General features: G+C 38.0%; 1 protein-coding gene across 4 annotated transcripts in view; it reads left to right on the forward strand.

Moving 5' to 3' along the window:
* The window catches only part of LOC131063594 (protein HASTY 1), a 164,095-nt gene that overhangs the window by 94,739 nt on the left and 54,434 nt on the right, over positions 1 to 14,922 (forward strand). For all 4 annotated transcript variants that reach the window (XR_009372324.1, XM_057997460.2, XM_057997458.2 and 1 more), the window contains 4 exons: positions 6,753 to 6,866; positions 7,082 to 7,211; positions 7,311 to 7,480; positions 7,648 to 7,761. Coding sequence is in view for 3 of the 4 variants with exons in the window: in XM_057997460.2 (XP_057853443.2) it covers positions 6,753 to 6,866; positions 7,082 to 7,211; positions 7,311 to 7,480; positions 7,648 to 7,761 (528 nt within the window). In the remaining variant the exon portion in view is untranslated. The remainder of the gene's footprint in view (positions 1 to 6,752; positions 6,867 to 7,081; positions 7,212 to 7,310; positions 7,481 to 7,647; positions 7,762 to 14,922) is intronic.

The following is a 14,922-nucleotide window of genomic DNA, read 5'->3' on the forward strand; positions in this document are numbered from 1 at the left end:
GCCCTTATATAAGCTTTTTGATGATGATCAAAAGTAGGATTGAACTCCTTGATATAATATTTTTTCTTTCTCGCTAAATCATTACCCCAAGCCCACTTGTGAAACTTATCCATAACAAAAGCCTTTATCTCTTTACTATTTGTGGGGCACGAATTTAGGTAGATATTCCATTTACTCAACCATTTGATGTTTTGTTGCATCCAAGTCTTCTTTCTTTTGCACAAGGTGTCATTGAAAACCGCTTTAGGCCATCTGCTTTCCTCCATTTGCCCAATTCTTTTGAGATAACTAATGAGACAAACCATAGCAATAGCTTCAATAGGAGCAGCCCCAGTCTCACTCATTATGATATCATAAGGAACTGTATTTTTAATCTTGAACTTGCTTGTTATCAAGTGCTTTTGGATTTGCTCGATCTACTTCCACTGTGAACCTGAAGTGCTGCTGGCCCATAATTCACAACCATAGAGAATAACAGGAAGAACTAAAAGCCCAAAAAGAGTTAGGGAGGCCTTCCAATCCCAAAGCTCTGCTTCTCTACATCTATTCTAAAGAGCATACCAAGCTTTCCAACCACCTAGGATTCTCTTCTTCCTGCAACCATCCCAATTTAGATTTTTGTTAAAGTCAATCCCAAGATATTTATAGAATGAAACTTCTTCAAGAATACTGCCTTCAAAGTAAAACTTATGTTGGTTTCGTTTCCTCTTATTAGAAAAAACCATGATTTTTTGTCTTGCTGATATTGACTTGCATCCCGACCGTTCTACAAAAGTGCTCCAAAGCATACAAATGCTCTTGCAAACCAAGAGTTGTTTTAGCAATAAGAATGAGGTCATCCGCATAAAGCAAAATTTTTATCACAAATTCACCCAGACGAACACCATCACCATCTTGAGAGTTTAACCACTCTTCCAACTTGTCAATGTATAAACCAAACAACGTAGGAGATAACGAACACCCTTGCTTGACCCCGATATCGCTTCTAAAGCTTTCAGAGAGAATATCAGAGGTTCTGATTTTGACTTTAACCTCCTCCTAAAGCCTATGGACAGCTGCTCTAAGATGAATGGGAATCCTAAGATCTTCCATTCTTTTCCAAAGTTTAACCCTAGGAACCGTGCCAAAAGCCTTTTTGAAATCAACAAAACAGCAAAAGATCTCTTCTTTCTCTTCCCATCTTTTTTCAATTAAATGTCTCAAAGTGATACCATGATCAACTGTGGAATGCCTAGATCTGAAACCAACTTGCCCTTTTGCCCACTTACTATTCTCTTCCGCCCACTTGCTAATTCTATTCTCTATCATGCTACCAAATAACTTTGCAAACAAAGGGTTAATCATAATGGTCCTATAATTAGAGGGATTATTGACATCTCCATTCTTAAAAAGAGGAATGGCAAGACTAGTAGTCCAATCTTTAGGAAAACCCTGTTGTATGATGTTGTTAAAAAATTTCATAATGTGTGGTGCCAAAGATTTCAAACCCCACTTCAAATATTCCGCTTGAAGATCAACCAAGTCTTTTGCTTTTCCAACACCCAACTTTTTTATACCCCTTTCAATTTCTTGATTTGTAAAAAGATTTGAATTAATGTTGTAAATGGAGGCGATTCCACCCCAACGTCTTGCTCGTAAAGCTGTTTAGCTTAATCAAACCACTGTTTAGCTATAACGTTGTTTTCCGTTTGCTTTTTCTTGGATTGTAGCTCCTTCCAAAAAGACTTGGGGTTCTTTTTAGTAAGGAAAATTAATTCTTCTTGCCTTGTGAGCACAAAATCAGCTTTTTTCTGTTTTAAAATCTGCTTGTAAACCCTTATATTGATCTCTTCCTTGTGCGGATCTCTCAAATTCCTCCTTGCAATTTTACATTCTTCGTCAAACCAAGCATTTACTAGGAAGCAATTTGTTTCAGATTTCTTATTCTTGGCCCTTTTACACTCCGAGGGTGTATTTCCTTGGCAATTCTGATAATCCCAACTAACATCTAGCTTGGTTGATGGCCTCTTCACATATTGAACAAGAAAATTCTGAGTGTGTTTCATTGTGAATCCGACACCAACGAGGAAGCAACACGCTTTCAAGCCGTTCATTGCCCAACTCTATTTGATTTTGAATTCTCAACCTGAATCTTGAGAAAGGATCATTTCCATTGCCCTCATTGTCAGGCTTTATGCACAATTTTGGTTTTGGAACATCCCAAAAGAAGATTTTTCCTTGTAGAACCAAATCTATCCTTGACAAGAATGTCAAGCAATTCATCTTATCATGCTTAGTCGTTTCATGAATCCATCACCTCCCAGGTAAGGCAAATCATGACAAATTCTTGGGGTGCAGTTGTGCATTCAAATCTTCCTGAATTTGAGTAATGTCCACAAGGAGACTGTCTCGACATCAAGAAATATGAAACAATCGCCTATCCATTGAGAAATCCTTTTTGATTTTTGATTTTTGATTTTTTTTTTTTGAATTTTTAAAATTTTCACTTTCTTTATTTTTTATTTTTTTTTGACATAAAAGAGATCTAACATATCTCTGATTTGGCAATTCAAAGTTCATACTGCTTCCATCCAGTTGTAATTGTCCACTTGTGAAAATAAACCAAATGTCCAACCCTCCTTCTAGTGCCAATTTATGTTGGTGTACATTTTATCATTCATTGAACATTAGAATAAAATATTTAAGGATGCTTTATCCTCTCTTGAACAAAATCACTACTTGTGCCAAGATTGCGAGAAAGACCACAAGGCGACTCCAAGGTCTATATGTGCGAACGAGCGACTTTATGTTGGATAGCTTCCTTGGTTATGTATGTTGAAATCAAAGAAACGGGACTTGGACTCGGACTCGAGATTGGCGTTAGACTCGGCTCCAGACTCGGCTGGACTCGAGAAAGTGAAAAACTCAAGAAATTTAGAGATTTTTAAAGATTTAAAACTTGTTTCAGGCACCCTTTATTGAATACACCTTAAAGACACAATAACATCATCAAACTCGGCTCATTTGATTACATACACAAGTATACATCAATCACATAAGCATAAACACAAATTGTAGCTTAAGGAAATAACAAACATAGATATATAAATATTGTCAAATGTATACAATATTACAAAACTCATGGAATAAAAAATCCATGTCATCATATGATCATCATCAAATGTTTCATACAAATACCAAAGGTAAATACAACTACAAGCCTATGGCTCAGAGGAGCCTGCACCCTTCAGCTCCGGCCCCCTGCGAAGGCGTCTAAGGTAGGTCCTGGATGATTCGACAGCCATAGCTGCTCAGCGTGACACCATGCCATGCTCACCAACATCAGGAATATCGGTGTCACTATCTGCCTCTGAATCTCCTGTCTGTGCTCGTGCTCTCTGCTCCTCCTCTGCCATGGCTACAGTCTCAGCCTCTATATCTACCTGGTCAATCCAATCAGTGTCAAACTCAGAGGTTAAATTTTCCCTACTTCTATTGACGCGGTTTCCCCCCATATTTTTCAACGGGGGTTTGGGGGCAGCGCCCCCAAGGTGGGGTCAAGGGGCATCGCCCCTTGCCCCCAAAAAACTTATTATTTAATAAAGCCATCGAGTGTTATTTTTCTATTGGCTGGCATGTTGTAACCCTAATTTTTCTCATTCTCAGGCGGAGGTTGTAGTGAACAAAGACGATACCATTCATTTTTAAAAAAAAATTTAAAATGTTTGTTTTTGTCATTTTACTAACCCAGCCATTAACCGAGTTTGGGGCTCAAGACTCGCTGAGTTTGGCGAGTTTGAGCCAAACTCGCCAACTCAGCGAGTCTAGCGATTTTGCTCGCCAGACTGGGACGAGTCCGAGTCCGAGTCCCAGAGACTCAGCGAGCATGACTCGGACTCGAACTAGCCGAGTTTAGGCGATTCATGGCGATTTTTTCGTTTCTATGGTTGAAATACAAGGGGGACTTATGCTTGACTCGTTCAATTCACAATGAAGAGCTAAACAATGAAGCTCTATGATTTGGGTCTTGGATCATGGAGTTCAAGAAAACTAAAAAGGAGATAAGGGTTTAGAAGTTATAATCTATTCCTAATAATTCAAGAGATGGTATTGACCAACTTTACACAATCAACAAAAACCATCTGTTCATCAAAAGTATGAGCAAAGATTCACCATAAATCAATACTTATCAGATCTTGCATTCATCTAACATACATGAAATAAAATCTAAACTATGATGAGGGATAAAAAACAGGCAAACTCTAAAATACGAGAAGTAATCACCATCAATTTGAACAATGCATTACTTATTACTTTGATAGTCGTAATCAACAATTTGCTTATCTCAACATTTTTTACAACATGCTCCCATGTCCATCTTCAAGTTTGATCTGCCTTGTTGCCTATCTGAAATATCTGGAACAAAACCCTAGCCTAGAGATTTTACCTTGCTTTTTAGACTTGGAGATATAAAAAATTGATTCTGAAAACATGAACACTGTCCCCATGACCTGTGGGACCCAATCCTTGGTCTACTTTCAAAAAAGAAGAAAAAAGCAAAAGGCAGGGCAAAAAAGCTGGTTAGAAGTCCAACTAGGGAGAGTCTCAACAGCAGGCTCATGCTACAAAATGTTCTTATGAGAAGGAGTCAGCCTTCTATGCATTTATGGCCAAATGACCTGTAGATTTTGTCTAGTCTTCTATAGGTAGTTAGTACAATGATCATTAAGGAATGATATTAAAGTAATTATTATTATTTTATTTAATGGTCATTTAGATAATTTCCTTTTTCGTAGTTAGTTTCATTTTAGAATGTTTCTTTCGTGTTTCTATTCTAGTTTGTATTGTATTTCTCTATATAAGAAGATCAAATCTCCTTTTTAATTATCGAATATGCAACAACATTGAATTATCATTTTAAGAATTTCTAGTATAGAAGTGGTTCATTTCCACATTTCAACAACATAGAGAAATGTGTAAAAAGAAAAATGGATTTGATTTAATTATCATGGGTTATATTACATGGTCATTTTTTACAAGATATTGATAACTATAGATATCATAGATGGGTGCAAGTATCATATGAAGCATGAACAACTTGCAAAGCCCCCCCTCTCAAATTGAATTGATTGTGCAAGATCAAGAGTTAAACTTCAAGACACTTGAAGGATCTACAACTTTTTTAGGTAAGCCAATTAATCTAATGTCTTGTTATATCATTGAAACCAATTGTTTGAAAGACAAGGAAACTATTGATAACCTACCTATTTACAAGGTATTGATAAATGGCTTGTTGACGTGTACTACCATAGACAGCATCAAACACAACCAAAAGTTCTTATCTTGCCTTGAGAGAAAAGGGGGAATTTGCAAATAGGTATAAATGTGTATGATTTGGATCAGAAGAATTAAATGAAAGGAAAAATTCATGGAAAAATATATAGCCTTGTCCATAATGTTTGATGACATAGTTTCTGCCTAGGAGATGGTAATGTCATGCTTATTTGTGGCAAAATCTTTTCAAACATGTCCAACAATCCTTGATGCCTGATTTCCTTAGATGAAATCTTATCCTTTTTTCTAAAGGTGATGAATTGTGCTAAATAAAATATTTATCACCTCTTATTTCTTTTCCTTTTCACTTTCACTATTAACATCGAGTTGCTGAGGCTGTTACATATTCTATTGACCTGTGGATGAAGTAACTTTAATCTGCACGGTATATTTTTCTTTCATTATTAAACTTGTAAGAAGATTCTGACAATTTTATTGTATGGCTTTAAATTATTAGCAAGTGTTACTGAAAGTGAGTTTATTGTAGATAGCTTTGGGTGCCCAACAAAGTTTTCCCTGATAGGTTACAGCATAGCCAATTCTTTTATAATTCATACAGGTCTTGATTGAAACTGTCGAAGGTTGCACCCAAGCTTCGATTATGAGTCAACTTTTATAGTGATTTTTCCACTTGCAGTCATGAAAGGTAATGACGAATCTGTTTCTGGATAGCTATTGAAATGTGAAACCTGTAAGGAGATCCTATAATCCATTATGTGACATATCACTATATCAAACCCTATGGATGTTGTGCCTTTATATGGTCCACTTCTGTCTCTTTCACCTAGTTTTTCCTGTCAGCATCCTTGATTAGATGGCTCCAACAACCATTGATGTAATCCTGAATGCTCATTTTTATTAGTACCATTACATCCAGCTGGAGGTGTCTGCCATGAACTGTGTACCTTACAAGTAAACAAGCATGACAGAAATGCACGAAATATGATGCTTGAACATATTGAATACTGTAGTGAACTGCCATAGAGACAAATCCTTTTTTGCATTAGAAGCTCTTGTTTTGGTATCAGCAGAAATTAAAGTGATGTTTTCTAATATCAGGGAACTGAAAATTAATTAATTTGTTGCATCATCATGAACTCTAGCTTCAACAACTTAATTGAGCTTCTGTAATTATTCTCATTATGCAATATTTTTAGTAACTTGATATTTCAGTTAAGAAATTTCTCTGATCATCCTCCACAACGTTTATTGTTAATGCTAAGAGATTGCTAGAATTGATAGCCATAAGGGAGACTCTGCACTGTGTGTGTATTGATAATTAATGATAGCTTGCATTGTAATTACTGCATCACTTTGCAAATCAGAAAAGGCCTTTCAAATAACTGATCAATTCAAAATTTGTATGTTAATAAATTCACTTTTTATGCTTACATCTGATTCAACCTTCCAGTAATGTGAGTTTCATTTGTGTCATTCAGATCGAGCTTATTCGCCTTATTGGTGCTCAACAGCCAGTAATAGCTGCTTCAAGGATTTCTCAGAGAATTGAAGGAATGATAAATTTATATTTAGTTGGGTCGATTCCTTCTCAGGTAAAATGTCGATATACAACTCCCATCTATTGCAGGAATATATTGAACATGAATTGATTTTGGAGTTACATATTTTACATTCTTGGGAAGGAATATTTTATTTTCTTAGAGGTTTCAACCATGTGCAATCGATATAGTCTGTGTTATATTGCTGTCTTCCTATACATCTTTCCTATAGAAATAGATATATTTGAGTTGTAGTGTTCTCTTTACAGGATCTTGCAGTCTTAGAAGGCACTCAACTTGCACTGGATACAACAATAAGTGCCATTTTTGATGGGGCATCATATGCTGTAAACATTTCGTCTCCTGCTGTGCATCATACATTGCATACCATTCTTGGAGGTCATTTGCACATTCCAGATTGAGTGATAAACCTATTTTTGTTTAGACCTTTACCTGTTTTATCATATCTATGATGTTTACTTGTTTTTTGGCTTTCAGGCATATTGCAGAGGTTGTGTTCTCTAAACTGGACAGAACCTGCACAAGTAGAAATTATTGGGAGGCTTTTAGATGCAATGGGGCCATATCTAAAGCATTTTCCAGAAGCAGTAGGCAGCATAATTAATAAACTCTTTGATCTTTTGAAGTTGCTTCCAGTAATTCAGAAGGTGATGTTTGGAATGTCTTTATTTACATCTTTCCATGATGCTCACATTTGTGAAGCTTCTAAATTTTGAGTTAATTTTGCTTATGCAAAGTTCAGAATTAAAAAAGTGCATTATTCTTTCCCATGTTCAGCCAAAATTAAATAGACTATTGTTTTGGGTATGCTCAGGGTCATACTCAGGATCTTATGGCAGTGTCCATGAGTCGAGCAAGGTTACAGATTTGCACTTCATTTATTCGAATTGCACAGGCAGCTGCCACAAGCCTTCTACCTCATATGGAGGTTCGTTAACTTGCTTGTGATTAACAGTATATTTGTGCTCTAATATGATCTCAAACTCTCTACAACTCACAGTGTCTTATTTTTGCTGCTTTGACGAGAATATTATTATTAATATTACCATATGGTTACTTATTACTAAAATGAGTTTTATTGGTACTGTCATCTTATCAGTGTTGAAATTAACTATAAGAAAAAGTGTGGTAAGCGGAGTGATACACAAAAATTATGCATCAATTTTGATTGCCTTTGCTGTAAAATTGTTGACATTAAAATCAAAATAGCTGGAATTTATGTTGTTTTTGATTAAGGAAAAAACAGGTTTTGAGGGGGACCTGAAACCCCATACAACAAGTTTGGACGGGACCTGAAACCCTCAGATTTTACTAGGATCTGGAACCCACAATACAACACTGCCAATAGATATGATCATGGAAATCCCGTAGCCCAAACTCAACCAAAACAGAAAAGGCCAACGCTAATACATGCACAAGGGTTTTAATAAGGCTCTCTTAACCTTCAACAAAAACCAAGGGTGTATCCAGACACCCATAACCTTCACAAACACCAGATTACAACAGATTACCATACATTCACAATCTGGACATGGGGTTTTGAAAGACTCTCCTAACCTTCAACTTGGGTTTTAAATCAGCTCCCAAAACCAACAAAGAAAGGTTGTACCAGGTTCCCTTAATCTGAAACAAAGATCACAGGCCACCCAAAGCATCACCTGATCCTAACTAAAAGCATAAATTGGCCGGATTGGATCCTTGAAAACTACTAGCAACCAGCCCGTCTGTGGGTTTTACAAGGCTCCCACAACCTAATACAGGCACCAAAAGGAAAAGCAAAGAGCAAAAACCTGAAAGAGGGGGGTTTTGAAAGGCTCCCCCAACCTTCGAGTTGGGTTTTGTAGTGGCTCCCAAAACCAATAGGAAGAAGCTAGCAACCGCACCACATCTGATCAACATCCATCTTCTAGCACAACACCTCTCCTAAAGGACAAGGAACCACCTCAATAGGAGCTGAAAAGACGGAGATCATCAGCAAAAAGGTCACAACTTCAGACTGCAAAACAGAGTCCAACAACCAAAGAATAACCCCACAATGCTTAGCTGGACAAATGGGTTTTGAAAAGGCTCCCAAAACCTTCAAGAAAAGAAGAGGCCAAAAGCAGACAGATTCCCAGCAGACAAGCACCACCAATATCTCCACCTCTATAGGAGAAAAAGGAAAGAAACTCGGTAGCAAGGGAAGAGAAGCTAACACAACACCAGCCTTAAGAAATAGGGCATCCAAAACAAAAGAGAAGGCGCTCAAATCTGAGAACAAAAGGCCCCCCAATATCACCGCCTCAATGGGGACAAAGGGAGGGAGAAAAACCATAAAAACAACCTCAGAACCTTGCCATCCACAAAAATGATCACCAACAGCCTCCCACCAGCTCCTGCCAACAAAAACCACAGTCTCTGTCTCCACCTCAATAGGAGAGAAGTTATCTCCAATACCCACCATCTCAACCTCAATAAAAGACGAGGCAACCTCAATAGGAAAAACTGGAAATAACCCAGAGAATTGAGATAAAAATGACAAGACCAAGAACAGAGAGGCAGACAGGGTAAAAAGAAAAACAGGGAAAAAGACCCCCTGCAACCTCACAGCCCAAACCCAACGCAGAAGGAGACCTGCCAAAGCAAAAACTAGAGGGGGAGAAAAATCTTTGACTGCAAATACAGCTCCACCTGGATCCCAAACACTCATAACGACAAATGCCATCAAAGTCTCCCCAACCCTAGCAATGAAGACCTGACCAGCAATCGTATAGAAGCCAGCACCAACCCTCCTGTAAAGCGCACGAGCAGAAATGGTGAGAGAAAGCGAAGGAGACAAAGACGAGTCTTCATCCGTAAAAGCCCCTTCAACGCTGCTACAACCAACTCCAACCGAACCGCCCTTAGCAGAAGAAGGGCAACAAAATAACAACACACCCCCCAACCGGACGCACCAAACACAGAAGCACATGCAGAAGAGGTCGAATCCAAGTCCAACGTCGTCATTTGCATTTTCCTCCTCGCCATCGGACTCCCCAGAAACCCTACCGCTCACTCTCGCCTTCTCTCCCTCCATCAAGCTACCAATCTACTGGAATTTATGCTGTTTATTTTGGGAACAAACATACGATAAGGAATTCAATATGTCATTCTGAAAGGTGATTTTTCCTTGGTAAATGTTGATTTTACAAGTTCAATATCTTGACAGGCTACAATTTGGTTAGTTGGATTTCATATTTAAGATATTAGATGCCTTTAATGTTCTTTGTTGATTAAAAGTTTTGCAGATCAGATTAAAGAGCATTGTTTGTGTTGAGTGAATGTTTGGCTAATGTGTGCAAATGGAAACAGGGAAGAATATTAATTTGGGTATGGTACATTAAAGTATTTCCGTTGTCAAGAACACATCTTAGATATTCATGGCGATGACTTCATTCATGCCACTTCACATATAAAACAAAATGGGATGTATTCATATATTATGTTCAAATGTTGTTTCATATATCAGTTATTTTGGTTTTATGCTATTGCTCATCTGGTTGGAGAAGAATTGGGGTAGGGGATGTTTCAATTTGACCTAATGGCATACAATAAATTATTAAAAGAACACACTGAGCAATCAAATTTCGTGACATATTTTCTTTTCTAAGGTCATTGTTATGTGTTCTAATATGGAGGATTGGGCTGTGTTACAATGCTTGGCTATCCCACACTAATATACCGTTTCTAGATTCCAAGTGACACCACAAATAAGATAGTTGCTTGCCTGATGCCTTTTCTAGAAGTTAAATTTTGATTGTCCCTGTCTGGGGAATCCAGGCTTGATAGGAACATGAGGCATACTTCATAGCACCAAATGTATGAAACTAGCCACATTCATTGAGCAGATAGGTCTCCCAATGAACAATTTTGTTGATTGTTAAAGGTTTAGAAGGGTTTATCTTGCAATCTATCTCTCCATTCTTTTGGAAATCAAAGGGGTTTTGGAGTGAACATTAATATGATTAATTAGAAGCACCTGTATATTCAAGATTGTTGGTACCCCAACGAAATATGATTTTCATGCCTCTTTCTGTTAGTTGTTAGTTAATCCTCTTGTTCTTGTGATGACTTCTCTTTGCCTTTATCATTGTGTACTGTGGATTCCATTGATTCATTTGCTCCTTGACTCAACTCCTTATCTACCCTTTGTTCTTCATGGCTTTCATCCTGATTGAACTCTTCTTCATGCCTGGAGGAAGGATGACTCGAATTTGATTTATGCTTCTTCCTTGATGACTCCTTTTCTCCATGATCATCTTTTCTCTTCAAAAATCTTGAGTGAGATGATTGAGAAGCACTTCCACTTGTGCTTGCATCATCTTCATCGTCTTTCCTTGCTTCTGAGTGGAATGCCATTGTTATATTCTGCTCTTTCAATTTCTGATGCTGAATGTCTATCCATATGCGGGTGTATTCCAAGACTTGTTTCATCAACTCCTTCAAACACGTGACCTCCAAGTCAACCCAATTGATCTGGATCTCCTTGCTTTCTTTGGCATAGGTTGATTGGAGATATTGGCCGCTATCCTGTATTTGATCAACAACATTAAACAACTCGCACTTCCGGATGAAATTGAGAGGTAGCCTTGAATACATCTTTTTCTTCACTTCTCCATCATCTTGAATGTTCATCCCATAGTCTTCTAACTTCCACTGGTGTCCATACTTCTTTCCCATAATTCCTTTTAATTATCATATGGATGAAAGTGATCTCTAGGAGTGAATGGCTTGAGTGAATAGAGGGCTAACTCTCTTTCGGCATTCTCAGCTGCTTGAAGAGGAGGACACACTTCAATAGAATTTCAAGTGAAATAGGAAAAGAGATACTGGTTCCGTGCTTGTGCCTATATGCCTTGACATATGCCACTAACTGTCTCGACTCTCACCACCTCAATTAGCACTATTTTGACTGTCGGATAGCATGGCAACATGTAGGGAGGGGAAGGACATCCTTGAATTCTGATATAAATGAACATTGGGAATTCGATGAACCATGCACCATACTGTTGAACCAATGCTTGTGCTTTTGGAGAGACCCTTTGATGAAGTGCACCTTGAAGCAACCTTGTGATGTGCATAGTGAATGCATCATTCACTCTCTTATAGCGTTGTTTGGTTGGATGATGAAGCTGTGTATAACACTCATGCACTTTTATTTTTCCTGTGCCTCTTCTGACTATGCCTCAATACATCAATCCGGGATACTTGTAATTGCTTGCAAGAGAGTATATAACATAGGAGCTGATGTAGAATGTCCTCGTGCGCATTAGTCTTCTTAGCTACAAATCGATATTGTTGTTGTGGAGCCTCGCCCAATTGATTGCGTTCTTGCCATGAGTGACAGTCTCTATGAATTTGAACATCCAGTCCTCGAAATAAGAAGCCTTGGGTGCACCAACCACTCGATGAAGTATGGTGATGAAGTCTTTGAATTCATCTTCGAAGTGCAGTCTATGTGATTGTCGAGCCATCTGCTCTTACCACCTCTACTCTTCTTTAACCAAAACTTGTCGATGATCCTTGAACAAGCTTCTGGATCATCATCATAGGCTGACTTAGCTCCTTCTACACTTACGTAGGTCATGTCTTTAGGCTTAGAGAGATGTAATGCTTCACTAATTGTTGTCCCTGAGAGATATGCAAGTACTCTTCCGTCCTTCGCCACTATTCTTCTTGAGGGGAGATCATAGTGCTGAGCACATTCAACGATTAACTCATAGCATTGCACTGCAGGAGGGAAGCCAGCTGCATTTATAATCCTTCTATTGATCATCTTCTTTGTTGTAGCAGTAGGCTCACTTGTGTACAACGGGTTCCAGAACTTGGTGTCGAATTTCCCGAGATTGGTGTCTCCTATTCTGCTCCAATGAGATGTGATCTTAGTTTCTAATGCACCGCTCCTCGAGTCTTCTTTGATGAGCGCTTGACGGTTGACAGTTCCACTAGGTTTAGGTGCAGCCAGCCCTCACCTATAAGAGATGTGTAAGTTAGGAAAATGGTGAAAGATAGGCAAGATATTAATGTAATTAAACCTATTTGCTAATGATAGTAGACAACCTACGATATTGCTTTGGATCAATCTTATATTCAAATAAATCTGAAATTAGATACTAAATAAGACTGATTTTTTCACCCATTTGCACTTTTAGATGAATTAGCAGTAATGAAAAGATCAATATCTGACTTCAATCAGACCTCTATTGTTCAAAACACAACACTTACCTTTGATCCTCTTGATATTTAACCTTAAATCTGATCAACAAGGTGACTGCTAGATAATTTCGCATTGTGAAATGTGAATTCACTTGGATTTCTTGTGATGCTGATGTGATTCAACCCTCTTGATTGCTGGATATGCACCTCAAATCTTCTTTTTTTGTGACTGAATTCGCCTTAGTTCTGATCGAATTTTCTGTTGGAGGATGGAGTTCGCCTTTGAATCTGTAATCTCAATGTTGAAATTTGCTTATGCTGATGTCAATGAACTTTATTGCTTGCTGATGAAAATTTGCTATTTGCTGATGATATTTGCTGCTTAGAGAGAGGAATTGTTTTGATTTGATGTTTAAAGGAATGATTCTATCCTTCTTAAATAGGTGCTCAAGGCAAAAGGTTGTGTCTTTTCCTATGAAGGCCGACCTGATTTAGCAAAGAAAATTTGTTATTATCTTTTTTTTAATGCTGACCAACTTCTACCTTTTCATTCAAATTCAAATTTTGTTTTTGGCACCAAAGTAGTGTTTGATTAATATTTGACAATGCATTGAACAAGGTTCTTATGAAGTTCGCTCCTAAACCTATTCACATGAAGTTCGCTCCAATTAGCAAGCACATGAAGTTCGCTCTCAAAGGAAAACACATGAAGTTTGGTCTCAAAGGCAAACACATGAAGTAACTCTTAAATTTCGCCTTTCATCTTCTTAACTCAAAATCACTCTTTCCAAACATCAAATCTCCTCAAGGTAGTGGTCTTGTAAGCAATCTTGCAAATTCGTCGTCAATTGTTTGCTCTATAACCTTTGCACCTGAAATTCGCTCTTGAAGGCCAGCACATGAAGTTCGTTCTTGAGGGCCAGCACATGAAGTTCACTCTGTTTCTCATGCACATGAAGTGAATTTCAAGTTAAAATTGAAGTCGCCCTCAATCACTTCATTGTTTCATCAATTCAATCCTTAGGTTTTTCAAACCTTCATTCACAAAAACATGTCAAACTTACATCATGAAGGCCTAAAAGGAAAATTCGCTCCTATCAAAGAGCACATGAAGTGAACTTCGCTCCAAAGAAGGGGTACTTGAAGTGATCTTCAAATTAAAATCATGCTTGCTATCTTCACTCATGATAACTCAAACATTCTAACTCGCACTCAAACAAGGCTTCTAAGGCAAATTCGCTCCAAAGGTGATGCTCATGAAGTTCGCTCCTGAGGCTAGGCACATGAAGTGAATTTCAAATCAAGACTCTAACTCTCCTTCGCTTTCTTTCACTTACTCTCTCAACTCTTATGCATCATGCCATGCTGAACATGAAGTGTTAGGAAGAATTTCACTCTAAGGGAGAAGCACATGAAGTTCGCTCCAAGATGGGTGCACGTGATGTAACTGTCTAACTTGCCCTTCATCCCAAATTCAAAATTGTTCTTTTCTAAGCATGTGAAGATGTCAAATCAGCTTAAGGGAATGATCTATAAGCAGTTTTGCATCCTATCTTGGGCAAATGGAGCAAATTTGCTTCAAGGTTCATGCACATAAGTGGATTGAAATTCAACACTGAATGTTTTCTCACTCACGTTGCTTCACTCCCTCCATTCAAACTTGTCAAAATAAGCCTCATGGAACAACTTCGCTTTCAACTAAGGGCATTTGAAGTGAATTTTGCTCAAGAAAAGCACTTCGCCCTCAACCTTAAGCACTTAAAGTTGCCTGAAAATGTACACTTAAGTTGCATCTCACTACTTCATGCCTTAGTTTATGCCTCTATATTCTATAAGGCTTCAAAACTCATCTCATGGATATGATTTCTCCTTCGTTTTGAGGCAACAAGAGTGAAATTTGCTCTGGGAGAGGGAC

The sequence above is a fragment of the Cryptomeria japonica genome, chromosome 4 (genome assembly GCF_030272615.1).
Source record: "Cryptomeria japonica chromosome 4, Sugi_1.0, whole genome shotgun sequence".
Taxonomy (NCBI): domain Eukaryota; kingdom Viridiplantae; phylum Streptophyta; class Pinopsida; order Cupressales; family Cupressaceae; genus Cryptomeria; species Cryptomeria japonica.